Source organism: Chlamydomonas reinhardtii, chromosome 16, assembly GCF_000002595.2.
Source record: "Chlamydomonas reinhardtii strain CC-503 cw92 mt+ chromosome 16, whole genome shotgun sequence".
In the NCBI taxonomy this organism is placed as follows: Eukaryota; Viridiplantae; Chlorophyta; class Chlorophyceae; order Chlamydomonadales; family Chlamydomonadaceae; genus Chlamydomonas; species Chlamydomonas reinhardtii.
In genome coordinates, this window is record NC_057019.1 from 359328 (window position 1) to 378529 (window position 19202).

General features: G+C 63.9%; 4 protein-coding genes across 4 annotated transcripts; 1 reads left to right on the forward strand and 3 right to left on the reverse strand.

Moving 5' to 3' along the window:
- Nucleotides 1-1359: 1359 nt before the first annotated feature.
- Nucleotides 1360-6035, reverse strand: CHLRE_16g693819v5 (uncharacterized protein). Its single transcript, XM_043071766.1, has 6 exons — nucleotides 5751-6035; nucleotides 5446-5586; nucleotides 4970-5109; nucleotides 4712-4824; nucleotides 4472-4548; nucleotides 1360-4287 (listed from the first exon to the last, which is right to left on the reverse strand). The coding sequence occupies exons 1-6, from the start codon at nucleotides 5790-5792 to the stop codon at nucleotides 2773-2775; spliced, it is 2028 nt and encodes a 675-aa protein (XP_042915311.1). The 5' UTR covers nucleotides 5793-6035; the 3' UTR covers nucleotides 1360-2772.
- A 604-nt stretch (nucleotides 6036-6639) lies between these two features.
- Nucleotides 6640-10125, reverse strand: CHLRE_16g693800v5 (uncharacterized protein). The gene is made up of 6 exons (XM_043071765.1): nucleotides 9836-10125; nucleotides 9349-9617; nucleotides 8701-9099; nucleotides 8280-8400; nucleotides 7909-8124; nucleotides 6640-7706 (listed from the first exon to the last, which is right to left on the reverse strand). Exons 1-6 carry the CDS (start codon nucleotides 9995-9997, stop codon nucleotides 7020-7022), a joined length of 1854 nt encoding a protein of 617 aa, XP_042915312.1. The 5' UTR covers nucleotides 9998-10125; the 3' UTR covers nucleotides 6640-7019.
- Nucleotides 10126-10295: 170 nt separating this feature from the next.
- On the forward strand, nucleotides 10296-16827 carry CHLRE_16g693750v5 (uncharacterized protein). Its single transcript, XM_043071764.1, has 12 exons — nucleotides 10296-10868; nucleotides 11155-11251; nucleotides 11457-11522; nucleotides 11729-11989; nucleotides 12399-12508; nucleotides 12791-12854; nucleotides 13136-13195; nucleotides 13393-13554; nucleotides 13847-14158; nucleotides 14383-14471; nucleotides 14951-15047; nucleotides 15398-16827. The coding sequence occupies exons 1-12, from the start codon at nucleotides 10678-10680 to the stop codon at nucleotides 15554-15556; spliced, it is 1668 nt and encodes a 555-aa protein (XP_042915313.1). The 5' UTR covers nucleotides 10296-10677; the 3' UTR covers nucleotides 15557-16827.
- Nucleotides 16828-16836: 9 nt separating this feature from the next.
- Nucleotides 16837-19125, reverse strand: CHLRE_16g693700v5 (uncharacterized protein). Its single transcript, XM_001699256.2, has 5 exons — nucleotides 18935-19125; nucleotides 18623-18691; nucleotides 18383-18496; nucleotides 18158-18244; nucleotides 16837-17839 (listed from the first exon to the last, which is right to left on the reverse strand). Exons 1-5 carry the CDS (start codon nucleotides 18965-18967, stop codon nucleotides 17696-17698), a joined length of 447 nt encoding a protein of 148 aa, XP_001699308.1. The 5' UTR covers nucleotides 18968-19125; the 3' UTR covers nucleotides 16837-17695.
- Nucleotides 19126-19202: the final 77 nt, after the last annotated feature.

Genomic DNA, 19202 nt, shown 5'->3' on the forward strand with positions numbered 1-19202 from the left:
AGCGAGCCAGGTCGCTGTTGAGTACCATATAGGCTAGGCGAGGCCCATGCGGCTCATCCGCCGGGGATGGCGAACCACACGGTGACACCTCAGCACACACGGCATGCCGGACCGGGGGTCCTAGGAGGTTGCGCCGAACCACGTACGCGTTGGCACCCGACACACGCCCCTGGGGTCCAGAGCAGGGTGTGTGATGGGACAGGGTTCAAGGCAGGTTGGCGAGGTCCCAGAGCAGGGTGTTCGTTCTCCACGTCACTGGCTCGTGAACTGCGTCAGCAGGTCCCTCTTGTAACCAATGCAATCTGAGGCACCAGTACAGCAGTACTCTCAACTCCCCCTGGCCCCTCGGCTTGGCTGCGCAGTTCCTCCCTCGCAGGGATAAGCCAGGAGCCCAGGACCAGGCGACCACCCCATCAGGGCTTGCATCTTCCAGGGGTAGGCCGCCGCCGCTGGCGAGAAGGGCCCTAACCACGTTCTCGCCCACGGCATCCAGGGGCCATAAACCGCCTAGTTTTTAGCGTTTGGGAGGGAGGCTCCCGCCCCTCCCACCCCACCGAGAAAGGGTAGCTGGCGAAGTTCGGGGACTGTGTGCAGCAGGGGTCGTATCTTGTTTTTGGGGTAATGTCTAGCTCCAGACAAAAACGGCCGGGTGGCCGCCGTCTTTTGTCTGGGCACATGGCGGTTTGGGGGCTTCTCCATAGGAATTCGGAAACCGGTCCCAAATCCGGGCCAACAAAGTCTCGCCCCAGACATTAGCCCCCGGAAGGAATGTCTAGGAAACGGCCAAAATGGCCGATTAATGTCTGGAGACATTAAGATAGGAGCCGCCTTCCGCTCTGGTCTACGTAGCGGAGTGCTGTCGAAAACGCGAACGCGAATGTGCGCGACACGAAGAGAAGTTGTAGTCGCTAGCACGCATAGAAGGCCGGTTAGCAGGAGGCGGTCACAGCAGACATGTTACCTCATCCAGACGGTAAACGCCACGGGCAATAGAGGAGCGCCGCCGACCCATCACTGATATAACCAGGTTGCGATGGCTAGGCTGTCGGACGGCTGGCGGGCTGGCGCGGAGCGGAGCTGCGGGGCGCGCGGCATCCGGAACCAACCTGGAAACACCACGTACGCATTAGTTCCGCAACACTCGTCAATGAGCCCTGGTGTGCAGCCCCACGCGGCGCGAATGCAACCCGGGAATGCCCAATCTTTCTCGCCCGAGGGCCTGCGTTGGGGCCCGTTTCTTGCCGCTCCCCGAAGATGCAAGCCCTGCAGCGGCCCTGCACCCCAAGGTGGCGGAAGGTTCGCCGCGTCCCAACTCCCCGCCCCTGTGCGTCCACTCGCGCAGCACCCTGTTTGATGTGGACGCTTCAATTCTGTCTTCCTCGCGGAAACTTTCAAAACGGGGGCGGGAGGAGCTCGGTCTCGCGGCTTGCACCAGTGTAACGGGTTGGCATCATGACAGGTTCGATTTGCAGGATCTTAAAACTCTGCACATGTGCCCGACATGGGGTGCACGAGTGCCTGCGCCCGCCTGCTCTTGCCGCATTTCGTGCTCCGTCTCATGCGTCGTCTCTAATGCACAGCGCACCAAGCTCTCTCCTGTGTTCCGTTGACCTTGGTGCGCCTCACATTGGGACACCTACCGCGGGCCGGTCTGCACCGCCCGAATATACGAAGTCAATCAGAGATCCCGCCAATGTTTGCATCCCTAGCTCGCGTTCTCGCACAGTACACACTTCCTGACTACACCACCTGACAGGCCTACACGCCGCAATGCCACTTCCTACCTAACTTGAGCACCTGACAGCAACCCAACCACAACAAGGACGCACGCTCAGCTTCGTGATATGCACATGACGTACCACCACCACTCCGTCGCTAGCCATGTTTACACCTGGCCCAATCTGCGACTGCCTCCTACAGGCCCTTTCAACACCCGACCTCTCATCCGAATCTGCAACTGTGTTATCCACACACGATTGGGGCCTGCCGCCCTCGCCGCCACTTTCCTGACCCGCCCCGCAAGCCCCTCCGCGCGTCTCGCAATCCATTCAAATAGCGTCCGGCTGCGGCGCCGCTTCGTCTCTGCATGCTGACTGGTCCCGACAAAACAAGCGCCTCCTCATTTTCGCCCTCATCCCCTGACAGCCTAGCAAATGTGCGCATCCTGATGCACGGCTGCGTGCCTTTCTCCAGCACTCACATGCCGCTTTTAGATTTTTTAGTTTCTTTGTGTATGTATACTGGCTGCTGAAGTGTCGAAAACACACTCAGTGGCTAAGCAATGTTGTCCTCTTAACTAGAACGTCCGGGAACATGCCGCCAATTTTACCGTACTGCAAGGATGAAGGGTGAAGTGGAAGAAAACTGCCGACCCCCATTGAACGACAAAATTGGCGGTGTTGGCTGTGGGGCTGCTGGGATGGCCCCGGCACACGCCAACACAGAGCCAGAAGCGGGGTATCAAACGCCTACAAAATGACTAAGAACATATAACCCGATGAACTCTACACCCACTCTTGACGAAAGTTGAGATTATGGCAGCCCCACCCGCCCACCCCTCTTCGCGATGCGCACCACCACACGCAGGGAATGCATGCAGCTGTGTATCATGCTGTGCCGGCTGATGCATGGCGTGCACATAAACCGCATACTGAGCATGGGCACAGGCCACCAAAGGAAGTGCCCATGCTATTATGCGGGCAAGAATAGAGCGCCGTGACAACGACCGTGACAATGACCGCGACAATGCACCAGCGACCATATGGTCCCATGCTACTGCTTGCCGGTAGACACAGTCGCAGTCGTGCCCACACACGCAGGCCCTCCACCGCCCGGTGCCAATGGCGCGACGGCAGCAACAGTCGACGTCACCGACGCGGCGATGGGCGTCGCTGCTAAGAGTGGCGCTGCCGCGCCCGCCGGGGCGGCGGTAGCAGCTGCGTGGCCCATGCGGACCTTGTGGATGGGCACGTCGCCCCAGTGGGCCGGCGGCCGGGTTTCCATCGCGACGACGGCTGTAGCTGCTACAGCCGCGCCGCTCGCGCCGCCTGACGCCGCCGCAGCCGCTCCCGGCTGTGCCGCGCCGCCGTGGGGGCTGGTCTGCTGCAGCCGCGCCGCCAGCAGGCCGCTGGGCGCCCGCCGGCAGGCTGGCGGCAGCTCCTGAGCCGACACCGACGCCGTCGACTGCAGCGCGGGCACCGGTAGTGGCAGAGGAGTGGGTGCGGCCGCTGCCACAGCGGTCTGCTGCGGCTGCGGCTGCTGCCGCAGCCCACCATATGGGTAGGCGAAGGGTGGGGCGGGGGGAGACATGCCGCTCTCGTCCGAGACCTTGGGGCTGCCGTACATGTTCCGGCCGCCGAACGGCACGAACCCAAACGGGTCGTACGTGGAATCCTGCCGCACTCGCCCGCCGCGGTGGCACACGTCACCCGCCGCCGCAGGCCCATTGACGCCCTGCGGGCCGCCGGGGCTGTCACCGTGCCCCGTGCTGGTGCGCGTGAAGGGGCTCAGCATAAGCTGTGCCGCGTCGGTTGCAGCCGCCGCCGCCCGCTCCAGCGCTTGGGGCGGCTGCGTCTGCGTCTGCTGCTGGTGCTGGTGCGGGTGCGCATGGGGCGCCAGCGCGGCCACAGGCGTGCCGGGCGCTGACGGCAGCACGCCGGAGCCCATCGGGCTGCGGCCGCTGGCCGCGGCGGCGATGGCTCCGTGCGCCTGCTGGTGCTGGTGCTGGTGCTGCTGCTGCTGCTGCTGCTGCTGTGCGTGGTCCTGGGGCCAGTGCTGCACGGACAGGGGGTCGCTGATGCGGGAGAAGGAGAGGGAGGTAGCGCGGCCCACGCCCACGCCGCCAGTGCCGGACCTCACGCCGCGGACCGTCGCCTGAGCAATCGTCGCTGCCGCATGCTGCGGCTGCTGTTGGTGTTGGTATTGTTGAGACGGCTTCGACACACCCGTGCCGCCGGTGCCGCCCACAGCCGCCAGCTGCGCCGCGGGTACCTGTAGCGCCGCGCTACCACCGCCGCCACCCGCACCCGAGGCCGCCGCCAGCGGAAGCGCTCGCTGTTGCTGCTGTTGTTGTTGCGGCTGCGGCGGCACCTGTGCCCGGGGCTTTTGCTCCTCGCGCACGTGCGCCGCCGGCGGCGCCGAGGCGCGCGCGAAGGGTCCGCCGCCTCCGGCCGGCGTGTCGCGGGAGCGGTTCGGGAGCCATTTGGAGAGCATGGAGCCAGTGCGGCGCCAGGGCGGCAGCGTCAGGCCCTGCCGCTCGAAGCTGCTCGCCATCAGCGCACACAGCAGCTGCGGGTGTCGCACGAGCGGCATGGACGAGGAGTGGGATTTCAAGTTGCAGTAGAGGGAAGAGAGGGTGCCGGTGGCCAGGGTAGGGCGTCACCGGCGTTCGCGTGCCGCCTGCTAGGATTTCCCATGCCAGGAAACCCTGACAACTCGACCTTCCCGCCGTACAGCCATCCATACCCCGTACCTGCACAATGGGCACCAGGCGGGCGCTGGTGCCCACGAACACGTCCGGGGCAGCCGCGAGCATCTCCGTGTACTCGTCTGTGTGCGTGTGTTTGTTTGCGGGCGGGGGAATGAGGGAGCGGTGAGAGAGCGACCAGGGTGGAGGACCATGTATCGAGGACGGTCAGGGCGTCGAGACGGGCATGCAGGAAACGCGCGGCCACACGCTGCACTGTGAGGCAACAGTTGCGCCGTGTCTTACCGGTGGGGTGGGGGATGTAGAAGTGCTCGCGAAATCGGGGCTCCACGATGAACTCCGCAGCCTCCTCGCCCACACCGCGCCCTCGCACCGTCAGGAACTCATGACGCAGGTTCCTGCGCGCCAGCGTTGAAGATATTCCAGCTGAGCTTGTGCCTCCATATAGCAAGCCCAAGGGCTGCTTGGCCCTGAAACGCATATCCAGACACACGGAAGCCCGCGCTTGACACGCTGGGTACCGTGCCCAACACGCGCCCTTACCGAAAGCACCCCGCTGTTCCGCCGCCGCCGAGTGCAGTGCGCACGTTGACGCTGTAGCCGACGGCCGAGAGCTTTGTGGCCAGCAAGATAACGTCCGTGTCGCTCTCCTCCTTGAGAAAGTAGCGCACATCCCGCAGTAGCTGCGCGAGCGAGTAACGGTCCGACGGCAATGTCAACAACGGGCTCGGCGCTACGACCGGCAGGTCCCAGACAGCCCAGTCAGCCGTCGCAGTACATAGGCGGCCATTATCTATATACCCTGGCCCAGAATGCGGCCGCCGCCGCGACGCAGAAGTCTGGCGGTCGCAACCCCCCGTCAAAAAACGAAGGGGTCCCAGCTCGCGGACGCGTTTTGCGCCGCGGCAACTTTCCGCAATGACATGCAAACTAGACTTGTTTTGAAAGTAACACGCGCCGCCGCCTAACGAGGCCCAGCGCATATGCGGAATAATGGCAGAATGGTTCAGGAGTCTCACCTTGCCCTCGAACAGCGAGGCCGGCGTGGCGATAAACTGGAGCTTTTCCTTCTCCCTGGCCAGGTGCTCCAGGAGTGGATGCAGGGCCGACGCGGCAGTTTGGCCACCGAACGAAACGCGCGTGTCCACAGAGCCGGCAACCTGCAAGTGCATGTAATTGATGAGGTTTGCAGACACGACCCGCTGTTGCAAGGCGCCGATGACGCCGGAGGGCCGCGGAAGGTAAATTGCCGCTATTCTTGCGCCCGAACCAACCGGCCGCTCTTCCCCTGCCCGCATCCGCAGTATACTTGGTTGATGCTCACCTCAAAATCGAACACCAAGGAACCCAGCGACACGACAGCCATTTTGACTGGAGCGAGCACCGTGGAAGTCATAATTAACTGATCGCCAGGAGCATGTTGTGCGAACAAAATTCAAAGTGGTTGAAATGGACTAGAGGGGTCAAGCGAGAGCTGCGTCCTGCAGCGCCTGGGCCAGGTGCCCGCGCACCATTGCGATGCTCGAGGTATCGCCTGTCGCTCCACACAAAAACGTGTGCATCTCATGCTGCCGTGAAAACTGCCAAGGTCCAGGTCGCAAATTGAAAGAATTTGAAGCCGCGCACGGTGCCGGTCCGGTTCGAGTTTCGAGGTTCGAACCGGGGGTCGCGTCACGCGCCGCGGCCATGGATGCCGCCAGGCCGGAAGAGCGACCTGAACCCGCGCCTCGTGTGCATTTTCCTGGTACACGCCACCCACGGGACATTGCAGGGCAGTGCAGGGCAGCGTTGGCAGACTGGCGGCGTTCCAAGGGTCAAGGGCCTGATCAGCAAGCCAACGCTTATGCTCCGCACCGTGAGGCAGCTAGGGCGGGGCAGCTTTGACGGGGCAGCGGCGACTCGAAGCACAAGGCGCCTACTGCCGGCGGCAACGCTGAAGAGCCGGGTCGGCTGGCTGTGCGTTACGGCGGTCGTTGATCCCGAGCGCGAGGAGCCCTGCGCACGGGACGCGTGCTGGCTGGTGCTAGGCTTAGTGCAGTGACAGACCGATTTGCTGGTTTCCCACCCGCCGCCCTCAATCTTGTGGCTAGCTGGCGTCCTGGTGTTGCTGCTGTTGCCGGTCTGGGCCTTGCCCAGCTGTGCGCAGTCTGTCTCGCCTTTGCCTGGAGGGGGTTAGTTGACAGGGCCACTTCCCCCTGCCCTTCCCCCTGTTGAGTTTATCAGGTCCGGAGCTGGTCCGGCTAATATTCAGATTGAACGCAAATTGGTGCACGATTGCACGGAACACTAATCTGGACTCTATTTGCGCACACCAGGGTTCAGGCCGGTGCCAAGGGGGCAGTAGTGCCACCACCCACATGGGACTTGGTGCTGACTGCCGCTACGGCACTACGCTTCACCGGCCGGCCTCGAGGCCTCTTCCCCTCATTCCACCGCACAGAGCAGAACCGGTGCAAACGCGGGTCCAGATCGAATTGCGCCGCCTGATACGTCACACTTGGCGTCCCAATGCCGCCGAGTCTGCCCATGTCATGCGGGCCGGAAAACACATCACATGGCGGTGTTGCTTCTTGTTCTCCGTGACTCCGTCCACTCATGCCCTCTTGGGTTTGAGGCGCGCCGCGGCACCCACCCCAGCCGCCGCTGCGGCAGCTGCGGCCGCCGCCGCAGCGGCTGCCAACCCCCCGCACGCATCCGCCCCCATGCCAGCCCCTCCCCCGAGCAGCTCGGGGTCCAGCCCCTCCCCCTCCCTTGGCCCCTCGTGCCCATCGCCAACTCCAGCTCCGTTCCACCTGCCTGCTGCCCCCGCTGCACCCATCCCGCCCCAGCCTTCCTGCCCCTCCCCTTCCCCCTCCTCGTCCCCCACCAACACGCCGGGTGGCGGTCCCCAAATGGGCCAAACCCACATCCACACGCTGTCCTCCGCCTCCGGCCCTGAGCCCATCATCACCCGCCGCAAGCTCGCAAACATGCTGCGTCGCGCCGGCGCCGAGCCGCAGCCGCCAACCACCTCCGCCGCCAGGCCCGCCGTCGACCGCGCCGCCGCCGCCGCGCGCGCCGCCGCCTCCGCCGCCGCCGCCGCGTCCGAGGCCGGGTGCAGGTGGTGCTGCTCCCGTGGGCCCCCGACGGCGGCTGCCGCACGGCTGCCGTTGCTACTGCCGCTTTTGCCGTTGCCGCCGCCGCTGCCGCCATGCCGTACAATGTGCCGTACGGTCTGCAGGAGCAGGATGCCAACCGACAGCAGCACGCCCACCGAGATGGCGGCGATGTACGCAGCCACCTGCGCCCAAGGTCGCGCGTATGCGTGTAATCGTCAGTATTCAGGAAACATAGAAACGCGTGCGCGCAATATGAAAGTACGTATATCGGGATAGCAAGCAGGAGAGCGGGTGTTCCCAAGCATTCGGAGGCGCGCGGGATGCACTGGGACGTCCACCCATGCCGCCTCCGGCCGACCGCCATCCCCACGCGCTGCCACGCACCGTGACGCGCAGCGGCAGCCGCGGCACGACCGACCCCAGGAACCACACCACACCCTCCGACGCCGCCGCCATAGCGCGCAGCCAGCCGCTGCGGCCGCCGCCAGCGCCGTGCTCGCCCGCGCCGCCGGCAGCGGCGGCGAAGGCCGCCGCCGCCGCCCCGACGTCCTCCAGCTCCGCTGAGGCGCGGGAGGCCCTGCTCGCCGCCACGAAGGCCTCCTGCACGATTCATGTTACACGTATTGGCTCCGTTCCATGCCTAACTAAGGGAGGAAGCGCTCGCAGAAAACCCACACCGTCTCCCACGCCTCCCTGCCTGCCTCTTCCTCTCCCTTTCCCTCCGCCTCCGCCTGCCTACTCCCTTGCCCCCTCACCCGCATGGCCTCCGCCGTGTCCCGCCGCTCCAGCCACAGCGCCGTGAGCGCCATGGCGCAGCAGTAGGCCACCGCCGCCACCGCCGCGCCCAGGAACGACACGAAGTTGCGCAGGTTGCCCCTGTATGGGTGCCGTGTGGGTGTCGGGGGGTGTGTGCGTGTGGGGGGGGGGGGGTGCTGGCCGGCAAAGCACAAGGGGAAGGGATCGACACGTGCGTATGGCTGTGTGTGTACGAGTGTGTGCGCAGCCTGGCGTAGCTCCCGCCTCCCCCATCCACCTCCCCCTACCGTCTACCACCTCCTTAACTATTCAAAATGTAACCCACCGCCACCTCCACCTCCACCCCACCCCACCCCACCCCCTCCCCCCTCCACCACCCTCCTCCCTACACCGCCCACCCGCCACCGGCCACCCTCCCACCTGCCCACGCAGTTGGCAATGAAGGGGCAGTGGTGGTCCAGGTCCACCACACAGCAGCCGCACACGTGGCAGTGCTGCGCCTCCGCCGGCTGCGGGCCGCGGCACGACCAGCAGTAGCGCAGGTGCGAGTAGGCGTACTGGGGCACCACCAGCGGCGGGGCAGCAGCCGCAGCAGCGGGGGAGGCGGCGGAGGCGGCTGCGCCTCCCCGCCCGAAGAGCCACCACCGGCGGCTCATGCTACTGGCGCTGGCGCTGCTGCTGCTGCTGCCGTGTGCGCCGCTGCCGCCGCGGCTGCAGGCGGTGTGTGGCGGCAGGCCGCGGCAGCACTCGTGCGGCTTGCCGGGCGAGGTGGCCACCGCCGCGAACAGGTTGAACAGCACGGCGGCCGAGAGCAGGTAGCTGGGGGAAGGAAGGGGATGGGGGCAATGCGGCCGCGTGTCAGCAAGGCCATGTGAGGGGTGGTCGGCACAGGCAGGCCCGCTACGCATGTGTCTGTGTCTGAGTGTGTTCATGTGTGCATGCGTGTGTTAGACGGCAAACGCCGTGGCTTGCACGCACAATAATGTGTCAACAGTTGCAAGGGTGTCAATGTCAACACTTGCAAGGGTGTCCATGTCAACTGTTGCACGGGTGTCCATGTCAACTCACGCAATGGTGGTATGCAGCGCCCACGCCACGCCCGAGTCGCCGGCCACCACCGGCACCACGAACCCAATGCCCGGCAAGACGATGCTCCCGATCAACGCCAGCACGACGAGTACGACAAGGTACGACAGGCGGCTGAGGATGCGCATGCAGCTGCGCCAGGCGCCGCCGCGGAAGAGGCTGCTGAAACCGCGGCGGCGGCCGCCGGCCCTGCCGTCGGGTCCTGTGAGCCAGGGCGGCGCCGCTTCGCTGATTGCGCCGCACCAGCCGCACTACGGGGCCGCGCCGGGTTGAAAGGCGGCGGGTTTGTTGGGTGCAGGTGCGGTCCGGGGTGGAGTACTGGGGCGTGTGGAGTGAGAGGGATGGGGATGGGGAGTGCCCAAACCCGCTGGCGAGCGCATGACCGCTTGGTAATACTGCACCACCGTGCACTGTGCGGATGCCTTAAAAGAAAACCCGGTCACACAGCCACACAGGTGACTGGCCTCACCCGAAATACAGGCGACAGCTCGTTGTTCACGATGGGGATTTGAACCAGCACACCGCACGCCCAGCACTGGACGTGGGCGGGGGCTGAGGCTGAGGGGTCACTGAGGGTGGCCGAGCTGTTGGTGCCCGGCGCCAGCGCCGCATCAGCTGCAGCGCTGGCCATGTCTATGGATATCGTGGTTACAGGGCTAGGAGCAGCACGTGGGGCTACAAAGGGGCCATCTCAGCGATTTGGCAAGGAAACCCACAAGTGCGAGTCATCGATGGCAGCCGAGTTGTGTGGGAACAGGCGTACAGTCGCTCTCTTACACCAGTGAATTTGTCAAATGAATAAAGTCTCTCTCCGTCAGGCTCGCTAGTCTGCAGTTTTGGAGGAGACTCGCCCCATGCAGAGGCGGGAAAGGATCCATCAAGCCATGAGAATACCCGGCCGGCAAATGAAAACGTAGGAAGTGCCATGATTTTTATGCAATTAGTTTAGGACAGTACAATTTCATTCAGCTCGAGCTATACAGCCTGTGAATACAGGAAGAACCGACAAACTGCTCCGCTTCCGAGGTCCGCATCCCTATTGTCCTTCACACCCTTACGGACCAACAGTCCTATTAGGCTTTTTTGTGGGTACCAAGCGGCTGCTGGCTAAAGTCGGGCCATTTTACCCGCCAAAACACCAGCCCTCGGACAGCACGGCCGCAGCCCAGCAGCCCATACTAGAGCATAGTCTTGCCGGCGCCAGTCCCCCGCACGGGGGCTCATGCGCTTAGTTGGACCCCAGTTACCGTATATACCACAGTGTATTAATCAGCGTGGTTGGGGCCAGTAGCCCAGGCGCCCTAAAGCACCATGGCGCGCGTGCACGGTTCGGCGAGCGGGGGTGGCCCAACTGCGGGCGCGGCAGCAGCGGCGGCGACAGCGCAGCAGCAGCAGCAGTCTACGGACGGGGCCACGACGTCGCAACACCCAGCCACAACGGCAGCAGGAGCAGCTAGCTCCAAAGACGCTGCAAACCTGTACAAGTACAAGTACACAGGCTAGTGAGTCCTGCGCTGTCAGCCCACTTCTCATTCCTTGGATGCCATGTGGCAGTGGGACTTTGCTTTGTCCTTTGCTCACCGGCGTCCATCCATAAATCCAAACCTTCACAAGCCTGCATTTGCTTCCATGACTATTGCAGCACTGCCTAACCGCCACTGAACTACCACCCAACCACCCACCCAACCTCCCACCACCCAAATCGCCACCACCACCCAACCTCCCACAACACACATTTTAACACACACGCTCATATCATGTACCCCGCCGCCTACCACTGCTACACAGCATTCAGGAGGACCACCGCGAGCCGCTGTTCTGTGTGGCCTTCAACACCTTTGACCTGGCGCACCGCGACGTGTTCGCAAGCGTGGGACAGCACAGGGTGAGGGGGGAGGGAGCTGGGGACGGCTGGGGCGGCTGGGGCCGAGGGGGGCGGGAGGTTTGAAACCCGTCGCGGGTGCTTGGGAGGTAGCGGCTACACACGCACATCTCATGCACTCGCATCATGCCAGGTTGCGGTTGGTGCGCACATGCACACATGAACACATGCTTGCACCCCCTCCTTTTGCTTTCTCATGCGTGCGCAGGCCACCATTTACCGGCTGCTGCCGGGCGGGCAGTTCGAGGTGTTGCAGGTGTACGAGGATGGAGACGTGAGTGACGGGGCCGCACAGCTGTAGCGGGATGGGAGGGGCGGTAGCCGGAGTAATTGTCAGCGTGTGCAAGAGGACGGCATGCGAGAAGCCGATGTATGGTTGTACCATATCTACATGTTTTCACACGCGCCGTGCGGGAGCGTTAGGCTCGAGCGAGTCTTCTCTTCTACATCATGATGACCTACCATACTTTGCAATCGCAGCGCGGCCGCAAGAGCGGCGCCGGGGCCTCGGGCGGCGGCGCCGACGGCGACGGCAGCTCCGGTGGCTACGCGGCGTCCGGCGCGGGCGTGGGCGGCCCTGCCGCGGCGGCGGCGGCCGCCGCCGCCACCACGGCCGCCGGCGAGCACTTTTACTGCTGCAAGTGGAGTGTGGACGCGGACAGCGGCGCGGCGCTGCTGCTGCTGGCTGGGGAGAAGGCGCTGGTGCGGGTGCTGGACGTCAGCCGGGGCTGCCTGTTGCACGTGAGTTGCGGGGATGAATTCTAGATACCAGCGTGGGGTTGGGTTGGGTGGGGTGGTTTACTCGCATCCCCAAGAAACCAAGACCCAGGACCAGCCTACAGTGCGCGGTGGGGTATTCGCCTGACCTGGGCGCCGGGCCGCGGGTGGCGGCGGGGACGCGCACACCTGTTGTTGTAATGCGGCCGCACAACGCATGATGCAGCCCCGCGCGGGAGAAAGGCTCTTGGATCATACCACGCACACCTGCGCGAAAGGTTTCGGATCATACCACAGCACATGCGCCATGGCCAGGTCGCTCAGCACACACACCGTGAGACGCAGGCACAACTTTCTATGCAAAGACACAGCAGTGTGCACGCATTTGTGTCGAACTGGTACTGACACTGGACGCTTTGACGAGCTGCCGCAGACGTTTGCGGGCCACGGCAAGTCCATCAACGACATCGCGGTGCACCCCGCGCGGCCGCACCTGTTCCTGACGGCCTCTGAGGACGAGAGCGTGCGGCTGTGGAACCTGAGGTGCGGAGGGCCGTGAGCGGGGGAAACTGATGTCAAGGACGTGTGCGGGGGGGCGGGGGGCGCGGATGAGGAAAGCACCTGATGCTTGCGCGCGTATGTCTGGGAGCACAAGGGAAGAGACGCGCCGGACTGGGCATGCGACTGTGCGCGCTACCCAGGGAAGCGACAGGCACGCGTGTGTACTGTATGATGTCGCCCTGCCTGGGCATGGACCGCTCTGTCCGCGCCTGACCCTCACTGCCAACCGCCAACCACCAACCACCTGCAACCACCCGGCCGCAGGTCTCGCACGTGTGTGGCCATTTTCGCGGGCGAGGGTGGGCACCGCAACAAGGTGCTCAGCCTGGTGCGTTGGGGGTGGGGGTGTTGGGGGGGGGGGTTGGCGTTGGTGGACGCCCTAGCCCGACGAATGGGTCCCAAATGTAAAAACAATTGTGGCGACATCCTGGCGTTGCGCTGGCATTGGTATTGGTACTGAAGGGGTAGGGATGAATGGAAGGTTGGGTGGGTCGGTGGTTTGTGGGCGTGGATGTTTTCCTTCGGTTCCCAGTTTGACACACGCACAGCGAGACACGACCCCCGCCCTGACAAACACGCCACGCACACACACGCGCGCGCGCCTCACAGGACTTCCACCCATGGGATGGCCACCGCTTTCTGTCCAGTGGCATGGACAACGCAGTCAAGGTTCGCGAGGGGCGCGGGGGCCGGTGGGGCTGACGGGGCCGGCATGCGCCAACCACACACCGTGCATCTCAGCATCTGTTTGCGGATGGGGCGTATGCTTTCCTAAACGCTTCAACAACACATACCTGCATCGCGTGTGAGTTGGTGCCCAGCTGTGGATGCCACTCCGCATCACCTCGCTTTCTCCCCCCCTTCAGATCTGGAGCCTGGGCCCCATTGAGCGCCTGATTGACGAGTCCGACGGCGCCGTCGACGGCTGTGTGGGCGGCGGCGTGGGCGCCACCCCCGCCGCCGCCGCCGGCCCCCGCCGCGCCTTCCCCACCCGCGTGGTGCAGCAGCCGCTGTTCTCCACGTTGCGGGTGCGTCGCCGCAGTTCTCCGCGCACCGTTCCTCTTTTTCTACGGCCCTTGTGTACCTTGCCTGCTGTGCGATGAGCCGTGCGTTTATGTACATTACAGCGTGTCAAAGCCCACTCGGCACGCATCCGCCGGCGCCCTAAGTTGGGCTCGGGAATGCCGGAATCCCCCCCCACTCCGCCGATACGCTATACACCACCACGCAATCGCTACCCCAACCCCCGGTTTTGCATTGTCTCCCTGCTTTCGACTTCCTTCCTTTTTGTTTAACTGCCGTGCTCCTTTATGTTTGCAGGTGCACAACGACTACGTGGACTGTGTGCGGTGGATGGGCGACTTGGTCCTGTCCAAGTCCGTGCATGACGTTATCAGCCTGTGGCGCCCGCACTCCCAGGCCAAGCACCGCCGCCCGCCGCCCGGCGGCGCCGCCGCAAACGGCGGCAGCGGCGCTAGCAGCGGCGGCGCGGGGAGCAGCGCGGCGGCGGGTGGAGCCGGAGGCGGAGGCGGAGGGGGCCCGGAAGAGAGCGACGAGGAGTGGGATGTGGGCGTGTCGGCCAGCGGGAGGCTGGGTGGCGAGAGCGTGGCGAGCCGTGCCACCAAGATCGCGGTGCGTGGCGCGTGCGTGTGTGTTGGAGCGAGCACGTAGGAGGAGAGCGGCAGTGCGTTTAGTGTTCGACATCCCAATGCCCTGCTTGCTCCCTGCCTTCCCTGCCCTTTTGCACGCTCTCGCGCCTTATGTTGTTAATCAAAGCACAGTGACACACACTGACACTGACACACACACACACACACACACACACACACACACACACACACACACACACACGACAGGACTTCCACCTGGCGGACAGCCTGCGCACCTGGTTCGTGCGCTTCGGCGCCGACCTGCACTTCAACACGCTGGCGTGCGGCAGCGCCAAGTGAGGGGGCAGATGAGAGGGGGAGTGACTAGTTAAGGAAATGGTAGACGGTAGACCATCTTGCGGAACATCAAGCGTTACCGACGATGTTGATCAGCTCCCGGCTCCAGCTCCAGCTCCAGTTCCAGCTCCAGCACGTAGACCCTCCGAAGTAGTGTTCCCGTTTGATATAAAGCTGCTGCATAGCCTGACACGGCCTAAGTTCGTGGCGGCACGGCGACACTACTCGGGGAGAGGGAGAGGGAGACGGGAGGGGGAAAGAGAGACGGGAAGGGGAAAGGGAGAGGGAGGAAGAGGGAAAAAGGAAAGCGGGTGAAGGAGAGGGCGGGAGGGGATCTCAGGGGTCAGCGTCGCTGCGCATGCCATACACCGTCCTGCGCATTGCCTTACCTACAGCTCCCTAACCACACGACACACGGCACGCAACCCACCCGCACCTGCTCGCTCGCTCGCCCGCCCTCACGGACCCGCCACCGCAGGGGCAAGGTGTTTGTGTTCGCGCCGCGTGTAACCTCGGCCGCGGCTATGGGCTGCCAGCCCAAGGCCAAACTGAGCGCGCCGCAGTGCCGCAGCGTGGTGCGTGGGCGTGGCGGCTGGAGGAGTCAGGGAGGGGGTGAAGGGAGTGGGTGCTGGAAAACCGGGGACAGGGACGGGGGAGGCAAGTCTGCACGGCGTGATGCGCGTTGGTGTGGCGTGCTGTGTGTATTGCCCATGCGGCGCAGTAGCTGCTTGCGCATTTCGCACACGCAGTGTAGACCCTGCCTTTGTGCATTTGCCTAACACGCGTCTGCCTAGATACACGCTACCGCAGTACACACATACACACACACAGTCACACACACACAGTCACACACACACACAGTATAGTCCTCCTGTTCGCTTAACGCCTGCTACTACAATACACACGTGCTGGCACGTGTGTGCAGGTGCGCCAGACCGCCGTCAGTTGGGACGGCAGCACCGTCATAGCCGCCTGCGAGGACGGCAGCATCCACCGCTGGGACCGCGACGCGGCGGCAGCGGCGGCGGCCGCGGCGGCGGCGGCGGGCGGCGCCGGGGCCAGTGCGGCGGGCATGGATGAGTAGTGGGGGGAGACGGGGCCGCGGACCCTGCGATTATTGCAGTCGTTGGTGGCGTGGCGTGGCGTGGCGGGGTAGTTGCTGGTGGGCTGAGCTGGTTGCGCCGGTCGTCGTCGTCGTCATCGTACGGTACGTCTGTCCGATGATGAGTCCGGAGTGGAGTCCGCAATGGTTGCGATTTGGCGGCTGGTGTGTGCTTTACCCGTGGGGCAATGGCAGGCAATGGCAGGCAGTGGCAGGCAGGATGTGCACGGAGGGGGGGAACGCACCCACTGACCCAGGGCCAGAGGTGTGCAATGGGACAGGGTTAAGGCAGGTTGGTGCATCCCCGTAGGGTGCCGCTGATTCCCGGACCCCAGCACATGGCAAACAATTTGCGACGACAGTGCATGAGCGCGCGGCTGGTCAAACGCCGGAGGGCCAGGGGTGTCCTGAGGGCGCCAAGCAGGTGTGTCATGAAAGTGCGGAGGCGTGCGAACGCTGAGGATAGCTGATGGAGGTGTGTGATGGGACAGTGGTAAGGCAGGTTGGTAAAGTCCCGTAGGGTGCAGCTGATGGAGGCATTGGTCGCAGCTAGCAAGCAGTGTCTAATGAGTCTTAGAGAGCACAAAGGAAGGAAGCACAGGTGTGTGCGCATTGTGCAGCCTTGTCCAGTGACCAGGCACAGCTGCACGGGGGGGGATTTCAGCTCCCCGCACATATGAAGCGAGGTGCACCTGGGAGAGGCAAGTCCAGCACGTGTGGTCTGTTCCCTTCGACGCGTCTGGTGACTTGGCCAGCCTGGCGATGTCCGCCATGTCCATCATGAAGGGGCGTGGGCGGGGCGGGGGCGCTCCGTGGGTCCACGTGTGTCACGATGTCCCGCCAACCGTGCCGGGTTCGGTCACTGGCCGTGTCTTGATAAGTGGGGCAGCGCGGCGGCGCCACTTGCAGGTGGCACGCCCCCGGGCTCCAGGGCAGATATCGCTCGCGACTCGTGTCAGCAAGTCCTTCATGGAACCAATGCAATCTTGCAGCGCACGTCACCACAGGGGGCTGGGCCACCTAACGCCTTGAAGGGGATTTCCAACCGCACTGGTATTGGGCTATTGGCCATTTCGACGCGTTAAACTCATGTGGCAGGTCGCTGAGCTGTGCATCCCTGTGTGGGGGGCCGGGGCGGTTCACGAGATGGGCTCTGTACACCTCATGCCGCCAAGGAAATCGTATGGGCGGCAGGGTTTGTGGGCACGGCTGACTGTGCCAAAGAACCCTGGCTAAGTACCGGCAACCCAACCCAGCGGAAAAAAGATCTACGCTTACACTTCGGTTCTCCGGCTCGGTGTATCCCCCCTGGGGGATTTCCGTTGGCACCATCCGCCCGTGCGGGCTGCCCCGGGCAAGACCACGGCGAGCAGAGGGCCCCCGTGCTGCCGTCGTGCATTGTTGTGTACACAGCCGCACTCCTCCATAGGCTGCAGCCCGCGTCAACGCCTCTCTAGGACCCGAGCAGAATCGCTGCGTTGGCCCCCAGCTCTCCGCCACTGCTGCTCACCCGACCCAATCACACCCAAACACACACCCATCGACATGCAGCTGCCGCCCAATGACCGCGACCTAAGTGCGCCCAAACCTAGTGCCGGCCTATCTAATTCATTTTTTGGGCAACCGCCGCGCTGCTGACGCTGCTATCCCCCACCCTCAACGCCGCCACGAAACCGCTCCGCCGCTAGTAGTACATCCGTCAGTCGATGCGCCTCGTTTGCAAAAGCCTCCGGCACCACGGACGTCGCCGCCGCCTCTGCTGCTGCAGCTCGGTGCTTGCTCCCACGCCGGCTGGCCGCGAAGTTGCTGCTGCTGAAGTTGCTGCTGCTCGCGACCGCATCAGCGGGACCCGGCCAGAAGCGGCCTGCCTTGCCAGCTTGCCCTGATTCCTCGCGAGCCCAAGGTCCTTCTGGCCAGTGGATCCTTCCGGCCACCGCGTTCATTCCCACCCTACACAGCAGCCAAGAAGTCTGCTCCAGCCCCTCGCTCCTCCGCCGGCTACACTCAGCCGCCTTCGCCCGCCGGTTCGCGGGATGAGGGGGTCACGCCACGCCAGCTGCCTCCTCTGCGCTGCCGCTGCTGCTAGGCCTCCACCCTCCTCCCAACGCGGGCCGCCCGCGCTTAGCCCATGGCATACTTGCGGGTCCACTCGCGCGCCGTCTCCTCGTACCGCCGGCGGTCGGTCTTGTAGATGTGCGCGATCTCCGGCACAAGCGGGTCATCGGGGTTGGGGTCCGTGAGCAAGGAGCAGATCGAGAGCAGCACCTGCAGCAGGGAAGGACGGCGTTGGTTTGGTTGAAGGGGTACGAACGAACATGCGTTGGCGGGGCGGAGCGAGCGGAGGTCTGCGGGATAAGGACCGATCACATGCGCAAACGCAAGCGTGCCAGGCAACGTCGGGGGGACACGCATGGACGCCCCGCGGTGTAGGAAGCTCTAGCCCGGGCTCCAGGGCCCCTCCGTCTCCCACTCCCGTCGTGACAGCGGGCACCAGGGCACCTCCCGCTTTCCCGCAACATTGTAATGTCCTGGGCCTGCTGCCGATGAATGCCATGAAGTCCCGCCCGCCGGCGCTTGACTTACCTTGGAAATGGTCAGGGCAGGGCTCCACTGGTCTTTGAGAATGTCCAGGCAGATGCTGCCCTGGCTGTTCACGTTGGGGTGGTACACCTACAACCAGAAAGGTAAAGGCATTGAAGCTCGCGGAGCTGGTCGAAGCCCTGGTCCATCCGCCCTCGAGTCTCCTTGCGAACCCCAACACAAAGGCCTTCCCGCTGCCCAAGCCTTGCAGCGTTCGTTTAGCCTTACCTTAGTCTGGAAGGTCACCTTCGGGGGCTTGAACGGGTAGTCCGGAGGGAACATAATGTTTACAAAGAACACGCCTCCCGCGTAGGGGCTGTCGCTGGGGCCCATAATGGTGGCCTATAAGGACAGGAAGTTAGGGCGTCAGTTTCAGTCACCGCACAGGTCGTTCTGCGACTGGGCTGGGCCTATACGCGACTCTGCCCAGAGCGCGTCACCCAGGCCAGACGAACCGCTGCGCCGCACCTGCCAGTGGAAGAGATCATCGCCCGCAGGGCCCGCACTGCACGAGGTGGGCGGGTCCTTCTGCAGGTCCTGTTGAGCGGATGACAGGGCCGGGGCAGATGCGCGTCTGAATTGTTGGGCCTCGCGTGGTTCTACACAGCCTCAACAAGGCGGCTGGTTGCTGACATCCAAAATGCACAGCCAATTGCTCGGCCCAACTCTCACACCGCTAATAGGACGCCGGCTGCTCCGAAGCACTCAGAAGATGATCCCTTGTTACAAGATCTACCCCAGGCCGGCTCACGCGCCAACGAAAGCTGCTTTTGCACAAACCTGCAGCTCCTTCTGAATGCGCTTCGACGCCATGGCCTGCCCCTAGCCGCCGGGCCTGCTCCACCTAGTCTGAAGAAGAGAGAAGCTCTGAACGTAGTCTAGACGAACCTTCTATACCAAAGCTTCTACGTTTGCAAGGACTTAAAACCCAAGCGTATGTATACAGTGTTGGAAGTGCGGCGGAAGAAGAGACTAGTCCCTTGATGGGGGCGAAGTGGTGGCGATTGGGAGGCAACAAGACACGAGGGCGCGTCCACACCGGCCAGTT